This window comes from Coregonus lavaretus, assembly GCF_964263955.1.
Source record: "Coregonus lavaretus genome assembly, chromosome: 29".
NCBI classification, from domain to species: Eukaryota; Metazoa; Chordata; class Actinopteri; order Salmoniformes; family Salmonidae; genus Coregonus; species Coregonus lavaretus.
The window spans coordinates 22124900-22140199 of record NC_140016.1 but is presented as its reverse complement, the minus strand read 5'-3'; the positions used below and the strand labels follow the sequence as shown (position 1 = coordinate 22140199).

Genomic DNA, 15300 nt, shown 5'->3' with positions numbered 1-15300 from the left:
CAATGCCCTTGCTGATGGAAGGAGGTTTTCACTCAAAATCTCACGATACATGGCCCCATTCATTCTTTCCTTTACACGGATCAGTCGTCCTGGTCCCTTTGCAGAAAAACAGCCCCAAAGCATGATGTTTCCACCCCCATGCTTCACAGTAGGTATGGTGTTCTTTGGATGCAACTCAGCATTCTTTGTCCTCCAAACACGACGAGTTGAGTTTTTACCAAAAAGTTATATTTTGGTTTCATCTGACCATATGACATTCTCCCAATCCTCTTCTGGATCATCCAAATGCACTCTAGCAAACTTCAGACGGGCCTGGACATGTACTGGCTTAAGCAGGGGGACACGTCTGGCACTGCAGGATTTGAGTCCCTGGCGGCGTAGTGTGTTACTGATGGTAGGCTTTGTTACTTTGGTCCCAGCTCTCTGCAGGTCATTCACTAGGTCCCCCCGTGTGGTTCTGGGATTTTTGCTCATCGTTCTTGTGATCATTTTGACCCCACGGGGTGAGATCTTGCGTGGAGCCCCAGATCGAGGGAGATTATCAGTGGTCTTGTATGTCTTCCATTTCCTAATAATTACTCCCACAGTTGATTTCTTCAAACCAAGCTGCTTACCTATTGCAGATTCAGTCTTCCCAGCCTGGTGCAGGTCTACAATTTTGTTTCTGGTGTCCTTTGACAGCTCTTTGGTCTTGGCCATAGTGGAGTTTGGAGTGTGACTGTTTGAGGTTGTGGACAGGTGTCTTTTATACTGATAACAAGTTCAAACAGGTGCCATTAATACAGGTAACGAGTGGAGGACAGAGGAGCCTCTTAAAGAAGAAGTTACAGGTCTGTGAGAGCCAGAAATATTGCTTGTTTATAGGTGACCAAATACTTATTTTCCACCATAATTTGCAAATAAATTCATAAAAAATCCTACAATGTGATTTTCTGGATTTTTTTTTCTCAATTTGTCTGTCATAGTTGACGTGTACCTATGATGAAAATTACAGGCCTCTCTCATCTTTTTAAGTGGGAGAACTTGCGCAATTGGTGGCTGACTAAATACTTTTTTTCCCCACTCTAACTCTGGGTCTTCCATTCCTGTGGCGGTCCTCATGAGAGGCAGTTTCATTAAAGCGCTTGAGGGTTTTTGCAACTGCACTTGAAGAAACTTTAAAAGTTCTTGAAATGTTCCGTATTGACTGACCTTCATGTCTTAAATTAATGATGGACTGTTGTTTCTCTTTGCTTATTTGAGCTGTTCTTGCCATAATATGGACTTGGTCTTTTACCTAATAGGGCTATCTTCTGTATATTCCCCCCCCCCCCCCCCACCCCTACCTTATCACAACACAACTGATTGGCTCAAACGCATTAAGAAGGAAAGAATGTCCACAAATTAACTTTTAAGAAGGCACACCTGTAAATTGAAATGCATTCCAGGTGACTACCTCACTAAGCTGGTTGAGAGAATGCCAAGAGTGTGCAAAGCTGTCATCAAGGCAAAGGGTGGCTATTTGAAGAATCTCAAATATAAAATATATTTTGATTTGTTTAACACTTTTTTGGTTACTACATGTTATTACATAGTTTTGATGTCTTCACTATTATTCTACAATGTAGAAAATAGTAAAAATAAGAAAAACCCTTGAATGAGTAGGTGTTCTAAAGCTTTTGACCGGTAGTGTATATATACTTAACAAAAATATAAATGCAACATGTAAAGTGCTGGTTTCATGAGCTGAAATAAAAGATTGCAGACATTTTCCATAAATTTGTTTACGTCCCTGTTAGTGAGCATTTTATCCTTTAAGATAATCCAACCACCTGACAGGTGTGGCATATCAAGGAGCTGATTAAACAGCATGATCTTTGCACAGGTGCGCCTTGTGCTGGGGACAATAAAAGGCCACTGTAAAATGTGCAGTTTTGTCATGCAACACAATACCACAGATGTCTCAAGTTTTGAGGGAGCGTGCAATTGGCATGCCTTCTGCAGGAATGTCCACCAGCGCTGTTGCCGGAGAATTGAATGTTCATTTCTCTACCATAAGCCTGGTGGAGAGTTTGGAATCTGATTGATTGATTGCTTCTGTGGACAGGTGTCTTTTATACAGGTAACGAACTGAGATTAGGAGCACTCCCTTTAAGAGTGTGCTCCTAATCTCAGCCTGTTACCTGTATAAAAGACACCTGGGAGCCAGAAATCTTTTTGCTTGAGAGGGGGTCAAATACTTATTTCCCTCATTAAAATGCAAATCAATTTATAACATTTTTGACATGCGTTTTTCTGGATTTTTTTGTTGTTGTTATTCTGTCTCTCACTGTTCAAATAAACCCACCATTAAAATTATAGACTGATAATTTCTTTGTCAGTGGGCAAACGTACAAAATCAGCAGGGGATCATATACTTTTTTCCCTCACTGTACATTAGAGTGTCTAGTTTGAGAAACAGACGCCTCACAGGTCCTCAACTGGCAGCTTCATTAAATAGTACCCGCAAAACACCAGTCTCAACTTCAACAGTGAAGAGGCAACTCCAGGATGCTGACCTTCTAGGCAGAGTTGCAAAGAAAAAGCCATATCTCAGACTGCCCATCTTAATCTTTTCTTTTCATTGGCCATTCTGAGATATGTATTTTTCTTTGCAACTCTGCCTAGAAGGTCAGCATCCTGGAGTCGCCTCTTCACTGTTGACGTTGAGACTGGTGTTTTGCGGGTACTATTTAATGAAGCTGCCAGTTGAGGACCTGTGAGGCGTCTGTTTCTCAAACGAGACACTAATGTATTTGTCCTTTTGCTTAATTTTGCACCGGGGCCTCCCACTCCTCTTTCTATTTTGCTTAGAGACAGTTTGCGCTGTTATGTGAAGGGAGTAGTACACAGCGTTGTACGAGATCTTCAGTTTCTTGGCAAGTTCTCGCATAAAATAGCCTTCATTTCTCAGAACAAGAATAGACTGACAAGTTTCAGAAGAAAGTTATTTGTTTCTAGGCATTTTGATCCTGTAATCGAACCCACAATTGCTGATGCTCCAGATACTCAACTAGTCTCAAGAAGCCCAGTTTTATTGCTTCTTTAATCAGCACAAGTCTTCAGCTGTGCTAACATAATTGCAAAAGGGTTTTCTAATGATCAATTAGCCTTTTAAAATGATAAACTTGGATTAGCAAGCACAACGTGCCATTGGAACACAGGACTGATGGTTGCTGATAATGGGCCTCTGTACGCTTATGTGGATATTCCATAAAAAATCAGCCGTTTCCAGCTACAATAGCCATTTACAACATTAACAATGTCTACACTGTATTTCTGATCAATTTGATGTTATTTTAATGGACAAGAAAACATTGGTTTTCTTTCAAAAACATGGACATTTCTAAGTGACCCCAAACCTTTGAACGGTAGTGTAGGTTAAAATCAGGTAATGTTCCACATGCAGCTACAATATGGTCCTATGTGCCCTGATAACACCCTCCCTTCCTGAGAACAACAGGCCTCCCTGTATTGCTCCAGTGACACCACAGTAGATTAACTTGTTGTTCCACTTTGAGTTTCTGTTGGGTGGTTGACTGACTGTCACAGCAAAACACAGTAATTACACACACACACATACATGTGAACCATATCTGAGGTTTATAAAAAACAAGAACTTTACAATCATTTATGTCTTCAAAGTCAAGTTCAAGAGCTGTTTGCAAGGCTAACTTCAGGATCCTTGCTTGCTCTGTCATGACATTACTTATCAGTAACTTTATGAAAATATATACACTTTAAAAGGGGTAAGATATATGATGGTGATTCTAATTCTTCAGCTAATAACACAAAAAAATGTATCATACAATTCACTTTACAAAATGAATAACTCCCTGTGTACATTTGTTAAAATACTAAATGTGATATTGTTTAAAATATTTCAATGTAATGAAGTCACCATTGGATCAGTGCCTACAGTAATACCAAAGCATACATAACCACCAAGGGTATATAACCAGCAATGGAATGAATTCCATTGTCTTGCTCCCAGATTGCACAAACGTTCAATAAATACCAATATCGATATGGGAACCTACAGAATGACTAGGCACTTTGTCTATCCATACTCATGGTTTCCAGTGATATCAGGACAATAGTGAAATACAATGTAGCTCAATAAATAAGTATTCCATCAAATAAAAAAAACTTCATATACAAATAAATCTTTTCACTTTCATTTATACTCAGGAAATCAAAACAGCCAATCCTGGCTATTCTTAACTTGGTTCTGAATTATTCCATACCTCATATCAAATTGTATAAAAAACTTTGAAGCATGGCTGGTAATATAAAAATACCTGATGCTGCCGTTTCTAAAAGTAGCTGTACGTAACAATCAACAACCAAGTCCTTCTAACACTTCTGCCAGTGCATTGTCTGGAGTTGGCCCAGTTCATTGGCAAACACTGGCTGAATTATCAGTTCAGGCGGAGGGGATGAACCAGAATTGCCACTCGATGGTATGTTGTTCAGCTCCATAAGGCCAAACAGATGTAAACAGTTAATTCTTTCGTCCTCCTTAGAGGCATAAACTGTGGTTTATAAGGCAAAAACTGGATAAATACAAAATAAATTGGGGGTGGATCGTAAAACTTTAAAGATTGGGATCATGTGCCATGGAGAGGTTGAGGACTTGAGTCTTTAGGTCTGCGTGAGCGTGTCCATCCATCCTCTCTTGTCTAGGCTTCATCCCCTCTGACAGATGTGTTCAGCTGCTGTGCTCTGCTTTGTTAATCTCCTGAACGTCCAGCTGGGAGGTCTCGTCTACGTTCTCCAGAGAGTCCGCCCGCTGGATGGTCAGCTCGGCCGCGTCCATCATGGGCAGGGTGCTTTGCTCTGGGTACAACCAGGGCTTCTGATCCGGAGAATTCTGCTCTTTCCACTCGGGGTAACTCTGGCCTGCCTCGTGCACACACTTCAACACCTGCAGGGAGAGAGGAGTGCGTCAGAGACCGAGAGCTGAGCCTAAGCCTAGTTTTTCCCCTTCACTTCATTTTTTTTTACAGTTCTGGCCTGAGTCATATGCATGTACAGTCGTTCAGAAAGTATTCACACCTCCCAAACCCTTGACTTTTTCCACGTTGTGTTACAGCCTTAATTTAAAATGGATTAAATTGTGATTTTGTGTCACTGGCCTACAGACAAAATACCCCATAATGTCAAAGTGGAATTATGTTTTTAGAAATGTTTACAAATTGATTCAAAGTGAAAAGCTGAAATGTCTTGAGTCAATAAGTATTCAACCCCTTTGTTATGGCAAGCCTAAATAAGTTCAGGAGTAAAAATGTGCTTAACAAGTCACATAATAAGTTGCATGAACTCACTGTGTGCAATAGTGTTTAACAGGATTTTTGAATGACTACCTCATCTCTATACCCCACACATGCAATTATCTGTAAGGTCCCTCAGTCGAGTAGTGAATTTCAAACAAAGATTCAACCACAAAGACCAGGGAGGTTTTCCAAAGCCTCACAAAAAAAGAAGGGCACTTATTGGTAAAAAAAAAAAAAAAAAGCAGACATTGAATATCCGTTTGAGCATGTTGAAGTTATTAATTACACTTTGGATGGTGTATCAATACACCCAGTCACTACAAAGATACAGGCATCCCTCCTAACTCAGTTGCCCGAGAGGAAGGAAACCGCTCAGGGATTTCACCATGAGGCCAATGGTGACTTTAAAACAGTTACAGCGTTTAATGGCTGTGATAGGAGAAAACTGTGGATGGATCAACAACATTGGAGTTACTCCACAATACTAACGTAATTGACAGAGTGAAAAGAAGGAAGCCTGTACAGAATACAAATATTCCAAAACATGCATCCTGTTTGCAATATGGCACTAAAGTAAAACTGCAAAAAAATGTGGCAAAGAAATGAACTTTATGTCCTGAATACAACGTGTTATGTTTGGGGCAAATCCAACAACACATCAACTGAGTACCACTCTTAAAAAATGTCAATTTAATCAATTTTCAAATTAGGCTGTAACACATCAAAATGTGGAAAAAGCCAAGGGGTGTGAATACTTTCTGAAGGCACTGTACATAATGTAATGATATTACAATGAGTGTAAGTGGGGTGCTATTTAAGATGAGAAGCTAGCTGTTGATCATTAATCATCAGGTTTCCATTCAATCACAGCTATGAGCTACACACACAGTCTTGGTTTCACACACAAAGACACACCTTGCCTGGAATAGTTTCACGCTGCACATGCTATGAAACCAGAAGAACAAGTTCTACAGGGCCGCTGAGAGTCATTTGCTCTGCCTAAGAGGCTGAATTGTCCCAAAAAACTGAGCAGGACAGAACCTTCCAGTGGGTTTATATGGTTACCATGGTTCCAAGAATTACCACCGTAACGTGCACAAACACACACAGGTATTGGCTGATTGTTGCTTTGGAACCAAATTAAAAACCAGTTATAACTCTGTCGTCAAACACAAAGAAGCTAAAGAATTTAGCTGAAGGAAGATGAATAACAATGTTGTCTGATTTTATTTACATACCCTGGGAGCCAGAACCTCAGATGCTTTGTTCACCACCCACTTTGGAAGAGAACCTGAAATACAGAATAAACCAAATAATAAATATTCACAGCAACTCTTGGTACCTGTAGTGTAACATACCCTGTATCAAATATCTTTCAACAAAGAAAAGACAACTGAAGCATAGGAGCTGAAGGTGGTCAGTGGACGGTGGGTCTCACCTTTGGGGTCAGCCTGTGAGAGGTAGGTAAAGGAGCAGCTATTGGGTCCTGTGGCCTTCACCAGGTAGCCAGTCAGGAGGGAGATGGCTCTCACAAGGTCCTTTTTGGGAGGATATTTCTGTGATGAAAGTAATAAGAACCAAATCAGCTGAGATTTGGGGTGTATGTGGACTGATGTAACATTCCGTAACTATTAGTAACTGAATGTTACATTGTAATAAAAACATAACTTCTTCATCCGCATTAGAACCACCTTAACTTGTTAAATATACACAAGGTGGTGCCTTGCAAAATAATTCAGACCCTTTGGATTTCTTCGCATTTTATTTGTTACAAAGTGGGATTAAAATGAATTTAATTGTCATTTTTTTGGCAACAATCTGCATAAAATACTCTGTAATGTCAAAGTGGAAGAAAAAAAGAAAGATGTAATAAATAAATAAATAAATAAATATAGTCTTTGCATAAGTATTCAGCTCCCTGAGTTCATACATGTTGGCAATAATTACAGCTGTGAGTCTTCTTGGGTAAGTCTCTAAGAGCTTTGCATACCTGGATTGTGCAATATTTGCACATGAATGTTTTCAAAATTCTTCAAGCTCTGTCAAGATGTTGGGGGATCATGGCTAGGCAGCAATCTTTATGTATTGCCATAGTATTTCAAGCAGATTTAACCCCATCAGTCCCGAGACCCCAGCAAAAATCTGCTCTTCATATTTCTGACTTTTATCTGCATGTAGCCCTTATATTTAGCATCACAATGAAGTGGTTTACCATTTTCTTTTCAGGACAACCAGGGCTACAAATAGAACACAAAACAATTTCACATAAACCGTTGCATTCATGACTTTTATTGTCAAATGTCAATTACAGTGAGGGAAAAAAGTATTTGATCCCCTACTGATTTTGTACGTTTGCCCACTGACAAAGACATGATCAGTCTATAATTTTAATGGTAGGTTTATTTGAACAGTGAGAGACAGAATAACAACAAAAAAATCCAGAAAAACGCATGTCAAAAATGTTATAAATTGATTTGCATTTTAATGAGGGAAATAGGTATTTGACCCCTCTGCAAAACATGATTTACTACTTGGTGGCAAAACCCTTGTTGGCAATCACAGAGGTCAGACGTTTCTTGTAGTTGGCCACCAGGTTTGCACACATCTCAGGAGGGATTCTGTCCCACTCCTCTTTGCAAATCTTCTCCAAGTCATTAAGGTTTCGAGGCTGACGTTTAGCAACTCGAACCTTCAGCTCCCTCCACAGATTTTCTATGGGATTAAGGTCTGGAGACTGGCTAGGCCACTCCAGGACCTTAATGTGCTTCTTCTTGAGCCACTCCTTTGTTGCCTTGGCCGTGTGTTTTGGGTCATTGTCATGCTGGAATACCCACCCACGACCCATTTTCAATGCCGTGGCTGAGGGAAGGAGGTTCTCACCCAAGATTTGACGGTCCATCGTCCCTTTGATGCGGTGAAGTTGTCCTGTCCCCTTAGCAGAAGCATAATATTTCCACCTCCATGTTTGACAGTGGGGATGGTGTTCTTAGGGTCATAGGCAGCATTCCTCCTCCTCCAAACACGGCGAGTTGAGTTGATGCCAAAGAGCTCGATTTTGGTCTCATCTGACCACAACACTTTCACCCAGTTCTCCTCTGAATCATTCAGATGTTCATTGGCAAACTTCAGATGGCCCTGTATATGTGCTTTCTTGAGCAGGGGGACCTTGCGGGCGCTGCAGGATATTTCAGTTCTTCACGGCGTAGTGTGTTACCAATTGTTTTCTTGGTGACTATGGTCCCAGCTGCCTTGAGATCATTGACAAGATCCTCCCGTGTAGTTCTGGGCTGATTCCTCACCGTTCTCATGATCATTGCAACTCCACGAGGTGAGATCTTGCTTGGAGCCCCAGGCCGAGGGAGATTGACAGTTATTTTGTCTTTCTTCCATTTGCGAATAATCGCACCAACTGTTGTCACCTTCTCACCAAGCTGCTTGGCGATGGTCTTGTAGCCCATTCCAGCCTTGTGTAGGTCTACAATCTTGTCCCTGACATCCTTGGAGAGCTCTTTGGTCTTGGCCATGGTGGAGAGTTTGGAATCTGATTGATTGACTGCTTTTGTGGACAGATGTATTTTATACAGGTAACAAACTGAGATTAGGAGCATTCCCTTTAAGAGTGTGCTCCTAATCTCAGCTCATTACCTGTATAAAAGACACCTGGGAGCCAGAAATCTTTCTGATTGAGAGGGGGTCAAATACTTATTTCCCTCATTAAAATGCAAATCAATTTATAACATGCGTTTTTCTGGATTTTTTTGTTGTTATTCTGTCTCTCACTGTTCAAATAAACCTACCATTAAAATGATAGACTGATCATGTCTTTGTAAGTGGGCAAACGTACAAAATCAGCAGGGGATCAAATACTTTTTTCCCTCACCGTAATAAAGAAATATGCCAAAGCAAAAATCGGATAGAAATGAATTGATATGGATGTTGTAAGTACAGAAATTGTTTGCTCAGTGGGAAATGAATATCCAACTAGTCAGTGACAACTGTATGGAGTTTGTGACAGCAACTAAACTCAGCAAAAAAAGAAACATCCTCTCAATGTCAACTGCGTTTATTTTCAGCAAACTTAACGTGTAAATATTTGTATGAACATAACAAGATTCAACAACTGAGACATAAACTGAACAAGATCCACAGACATGTGACTAATAGAAATTGAATAATGTGTCCCTGAACAAAGGGGGGGTCAAAATCAAAAGTAACAGTCAGTATCTGGTGTGGCCACCAGCTGCATTAAGTACTGCAGTGCATCTCCTCCTCATTGACTGCACCAGATTAGCTAGTTCTTGCTGTGAGATGTTACCCCACTCTTCCACCAAGGCACCTACAAGTTCCCGGACATTTCTGGGGGGAATGGCTCTAGCCCTCACCCTCCGATCCAACAGGTCCCAGATGTGCTCATTGGGATTGAGATCCGGGCTCTTCGCTGGCCATGGCAGAACACTGACATTACTGTCTTGCAGGAAATCACGCACAGAAAGAGCAATATGGCTGGTGGCATTGTCATGCTGGAGGGTCATGTCAGGATGAGCCTGCAGGAAGGGTACCACATGAGGGAGGAGGATGTCTTCCCTGTTACGCACAGCATTGAGATTGCCTGCAATGACAACAAGCTCAGTCCGATGATGCTGTGACACACCGCCCCAGACCATGAAGGACCCTCCACCTCCAAATCGATCCCGCCCCAGAGTACAGGCTTCGGTGTAACGCTCATTCCTTCAACGATAAACGCGAATCCGACCATCACCCCTGGTGAGACAAAACCACGACTCGTCAGTGAAGATAACTTTTTGCCAGTCCTGTCTGGTCCAGCGACGGTGGGTTTGTGCCCATAGGCGACATTGTTGCCGGTGATGTCTGGTGTGGACCTGCCTTACAACAGGCCTACAAGCCCTCAGTTCAGCCTCTCTCAGCCTATTGCGGACAGTCTGAGCACTGATGGAGGGATTGTGTGTTCCTGGTGTAACTCGGGCAGTTGTTGTTGCCATCCTGTACCTGTCCCGCAGGTGTGATGTTCGGATGTACCGATCCTTTGCCGGTGTTGTTACACGTGGTCTGCTACTGCGAGGACGATCAGCTGTCCGTCCTATCTCCCTGTAGCGCTGTCTTTGGCGTCTCACAGTACAGACATTGCAATTTATTGCCCTGGCCCTGCAGTCCTCATGCCTCCTTGCAGCATGCCTAAGGCACGTTCACGCAGATGAGCAGGGACCCTGGGCATCTTTCTTTTGGTGTTTTTCAGAGTCAGTAGAAAGGCCTCTTTAGTGTCCTAAGTTTTCATAACTGTGACCTTAATTGCCTACCGTCTGTTAGCTGTTAGTGTCTTAATGACCGTTCCACAGGTGCATGTTCATTAATTGTTTATGGTTCATTGAACAAGCATGGGAAACAGTGGTTAAACACTTTACAATGAAGATCTGTGAAGTTATTTGGATTTTTACAAATTATCTTTGAAAGACAGGGTCTTGAAAAAGGGCCGTTTCTTTTTTTGCTGAGTTTATGTGAGCTTATTACAGTATTATTGACACTATGTCCTGGGATTTCCTATGTAGAAGAACCCCTTACCTTCTAATGACTTTTGTAGCTTGTGAGCGTCATTGAGCAAAACATGCGTGGTACACGTGCGTGCTCGTGAATCTCAGCTTTTCATAGAAACTGTAGCTTTTAAATCGTTTGTAGCTCAAACCATTTTGACTCTACAGACGTTTTTGTAAAAGAATATCCAGCCCCGGGCCCCTTCGGGGTCCCACAAACACCGCTCTAGCTCAGCCCCCGTTAATCACACAGACTAATAGTTGGTACCACAATGTTTAAAAAGGGTTAGAAGTCCTAAATCATGCCGGCACGACGGTGGGACTCATTGGGTTAAGTCAAAACTGTAACTTGGCCACTCAGAAACATTCACTGTCTTCTTGGTAAGCAACTCCAGTGTAGATTTGGCCTTGTGTTGTAGATTATTGTCCTGCTGAAAGGTGAATTCCTCTCCCAGTGTCTGGTGTAAAGCAGACTGAAGCAGGTTTTGCTCTAGGATTTTGCCTGTGCTTAGCCCTATCCTGTTTCTTTTTATCCTGAAAAACTCCCCAGTATTTGCCGATGTCAAGCTTACCCATACCATGATGCAGCCACCACCATGCTTGAAAATAAGGAGGCAGTTACTTAGTGATGTGTTGTTGGATTTGCCCCAAACATAGGGCTTTGCATTTAGGCCAAAAGGTGCATTTCTTTGCCATGTTTTTTGCAATATTATTTAAGTGCCTTGTTGCATTCAAAATGCATGTTTTGGAATATTTGTATTCTGTATATTTTTGTTCTTATTTTCACTCTGTCATTTAGGTCATTATTGTGGAGTCACTACAATGTTATTGATCCATCCTCAGCTCTCTCCCATCACAGCCATTGAACTCTGTAGCCGTTTTAAAATCACCAATGGCCCCATGGTAACATCCCTGAGCAGTTTCATTCCTGTCCTGCAGCTCAGTTCAGAAGGACGACTGTATCTTTGTTGTGTCTGGGTGGTTTAATACATAATGCACAGCATAATTTGTAACATGACCATGCTTTAAGAGATATTCAATGTCTGATTTGTTATTGTTACCAACCTACCAATCACTGCCCTTCTTAATGAGGCTTTTGAAAAGCTCCCTGGTCTTTGTAGTTGAATCTGTGCTTTAAATTCAATACTTGACTGAGGGACCTTACAGATGTATGTATGGGGGACAGAGGAAGGCTTAATCATTTAAAAATCAAGTCAACCCCTATTATTTCACAGAGTGAGTACATATAACTTTTTATGTGATTGTTAAGCTACATTTTACTCCTGAACTAATTTAGGCGTGCCTAAACAAAGGGGCTGAATACTTATGCAAGGACTATATTCTTTATTTTATTTTTTTAGTCTTTTTTTTAAGTCAAATGTTTCTTCCACTTTGACAGAGTATTTAATGTATATTGTTGACAAAAAAATGACAATTAAATCCATTTGAATCCCACTTTGTAACACAATAAAATGTGAAGAAATCCAAGGGATCTGAATACTTTTGTAAGGCACTGTATGAGGACAATAGCTGACATTGAACTATACGAATGGTAGAGCAGAGACAGATTGCTGTATGTACTGGATGGTTGCTAAGAGCCAGAGAGTCTACAGACAGAGGAGGTGGAGGTGCAAGGCGTACGTACCGGGTGTTTGACTGAGTAGTTAACGATCACATACTCGTTGTCCGTCACCTGCCACGAACGCAGAGTCACCACATCTCTGTTCTTCAGTGGCTTCGGACACAGCCCTGAAAACCAAAAGGGACAACAACAAATTAAAAACAACTTGAGAGCTTTCCTACAAACACCACCCCTTCCTTGCCCCACCCTCCTGTCATGGTAACCAAAGATTCCGAGGACCAACAGTGGCAGCAACTGCACTCTCGTGTTGACTACAAATACACTCTGAAAACCAGCTCCCTCATGCCTTATCTGAACTCCTGAGGGCAGGATGAGAAGTAGACTACAACTGCTGATGGAACCATTGCAATATAGTGTAATGTATGTAAGTCAGTGAGAGAGGAGGAAATGGAAACTGAGAGACTCAGTGGAGGGTCAACATGGAGAAAGGGGTTCCTTAGAGCAAGGGGAAAGTGGAAGGAATGTAAATTAAATACTTTACACCAGATTTACTGCACATTTTCACCTGTGGTCATGTCATGTTTGAACCTGTGGTTCAAAGTCAAATGCTTAGTAAATTTGACCAGTCAGGTTCTTGCACTGAGAGGTTTGAGACAATAACAGAGGAATGTGGAACAGCACTTTTAACTCTAGCAGATAAGAGGGACGCACATGAGTAATAGCCCAAATCGGTGTTAGGGGAGAGACGGGCAATGTCAAAGCTCTCCAACATGGTGGGGTCCCACTTCTTGCGATACAGTCCATCATGAAGGACGTCGTACATGGTGGCGGCCGACACATCTTTTATGGTCATTCTGCACTGAAATAAAAAAATCAAAAAGAGAGCCTTGAAGTAAATTGATTATTGAAGTAATACAATAAATGAATTCCATCTCAAGATCGGGTCTTAACTGTTGAGTATTAACTACAATAAAATATGACACCAGATAAACCAATGGTCATTGAAAACTGGAAACCCCCTAGGTGTTCTTGTAACAATGCTGCCACACAAAAACAAAATGATTATGGTGGAAATGTGTAACAGAAAACCTGTGTTACGCTGTCTCCAAGGACATTGAAAGGCTCTTCAACCCTGTTCCTGGAGCGCTACCCACCTGTAGGTTTTTGCTCCAACCCCAGTTGTAACTAACCTGATTCAGCTCATCAACCTGCTAATTATTAGAATCAGGTGCGCTAGATTAGGGTTGGAGCAAAAACCTACAAGATGGCAGCTCTCCAGGAACAGGGTTGGAGAGCCCTGACAGAGATACATTGGAAAAAGTCAGGCAAAAGAGAGAAAAGGGTAAAAGTTAGTCCTTTAATACAATGGCTATTGCTCTATTCAGACTATGGGATTCATAATGGAATACAGGATATGCCCCTATTTTGTCAATATAGTTGACTGAAAATACAACATATTTTGATCAAACAACTCAACTGATCCATGGCTATAACTTTATACTGTTACAGTGCTAACACATTAGGCTACACTACTGTGTATCAAATCGACAGATGAGTCAAGCCAAAGTGTCCTTACCTTTATCTTGTGAACTTTAGGGACGTTTTTGTTTCCTTGAGGGGATGTTACAGGGGCCACCTCGACCCAGACCTCCATTCCGTTCTTGTCATATTTACTGTACCAGTTGTCCGTTGACAAGGCTTGTCTTCTGAAGTCTGTGAAGACTGCCTCGTCTGGTATAATTCCCGAAAGAATTCGAGACATAATAACGTTTTCTGAATTAATCTGGGGGGAGGGGGAAACGGTAGCAACTTAACAAGCAGTAAAACAAGTGCGAAAGACAATGTTAGTAAAGTCACTGAATTGATGTTGTGTATCCAGTCCGATACTCCTGCCTCCAAAATGCTATTATATTATGACAGTGAGATCAATCCGGTGATAATCACTCATTATCATATCAAGTTAGACTGGATTTTTGTGTTGGATTCCTGACCTACCCAGCTTCCACCCGAAAATAACGCAGAACAGCTCCTCACGTCACTGTTTCCGAAATTCACACAGGTGTAGCCTACAGGAATCTTGTCTGCACACCTAGGTTTGGAATGAGACCAACTACTCCTAGCTTGTGTTAGCTCAACTTGGCTGACGTTGGGAATGATGGTAGCCCTAGATTTATTTCGTACATAAAGTCCAGAGCCCGGTTTCCCAAAAGCATCTTAAGGATACGTTAATCGTTATAACCTTCGTAGGAGCATCGTTAAATCTCCGAGCTGTTTCCCAAAACCATCGTTGCTAAAGTTGCTCTTGAAAACGCTCGTTATTACCAACGGCCTCAGACCACTCCTAGATCAGCCAAGTACGTCGCTAGATGCTTTTTGCCCTTCCGCGTCACTTTATGCAGTTTTCTGCTAAACACTAAATCAAGACGTTTATCTGTCTTTTGTGCTGACAACTTCAGAAGTAATGTGACAACTACAAATACAGTTGGCCATTTCTTTGCATAACAAGCGAAGGATATAAAGACGCTTCAAATGAAAATGAAAAAAGAGATGACTGTATTAAAATATAAATAGGCTACAGTATGGGCTACATAGACCTATATATTTCAATGATATTGAAATCAGATTCATGTTAATTCAATTGAGTTTTATTTAGTTATTTGTACGCTACTGTCACATTTTTGCCTCGATATATTTAATGTGTAACATGTGCGCAATGATGTGCCAAATCTTGATTTAGGTCATTAATTATTGTAGGGTATTAGGTGCCATAGGGGATTTCTCGGAATAATTATAACGTTAAGGTAAGATTGAAAAGGGAGAACGCTGCTCTGAGAGCAGTGCTTCCTTTCTTTCGATCCTATCCGTCATAAATCGTTTC

The 15300-nt window shown here is 41.3% G+C and overlaps 1 protein-coding gene across 2 annotated transcripts; it reads right to left on the bottom strand.

Annotated features, from left to right (window-relative positions):
- Nucleotides 1-3297: 3297 nt before the first annotated feature.
- On the bottom strand, nt 3298-14786 carry LOC311104943 (START domain-containing protein 10-like). Of its 2 annotated transcripts, XM_084146930.1 has the most exons (7): nt 14418-14786; nt 13999-14205; nt 13134-13281; nt 12486-12589; nt 6733-6850; nt 6533-6585; nt 3298-4945 (listed from the first exon to the last, which is right to left on the bottom strand). In XM_084146930.1, the coding sequence occupies exons 2-7, from the start codon at nt 14182-14184 to the stop codon at nt 4730-4732; spliced, it is 825 nt and encodes a 274-aa protein (XP_084003056.1). In that variant the 5' UTR covers nt 14185-14205; nt 14418-14786; the 3' UTR covers nt 3298-4729. The 2 variants fall into 2 exon arrangements, with proteins under 2 accessions (XP_084003056.1, XP_084003057.1); XM_084146931.1 differs by lacking the exon at nt 14418-14786 and having other exon boundaries at nt 13999-14343.
- Between the last annotated feature and the right edge of the window lie 514 nt (nt 14787-15300).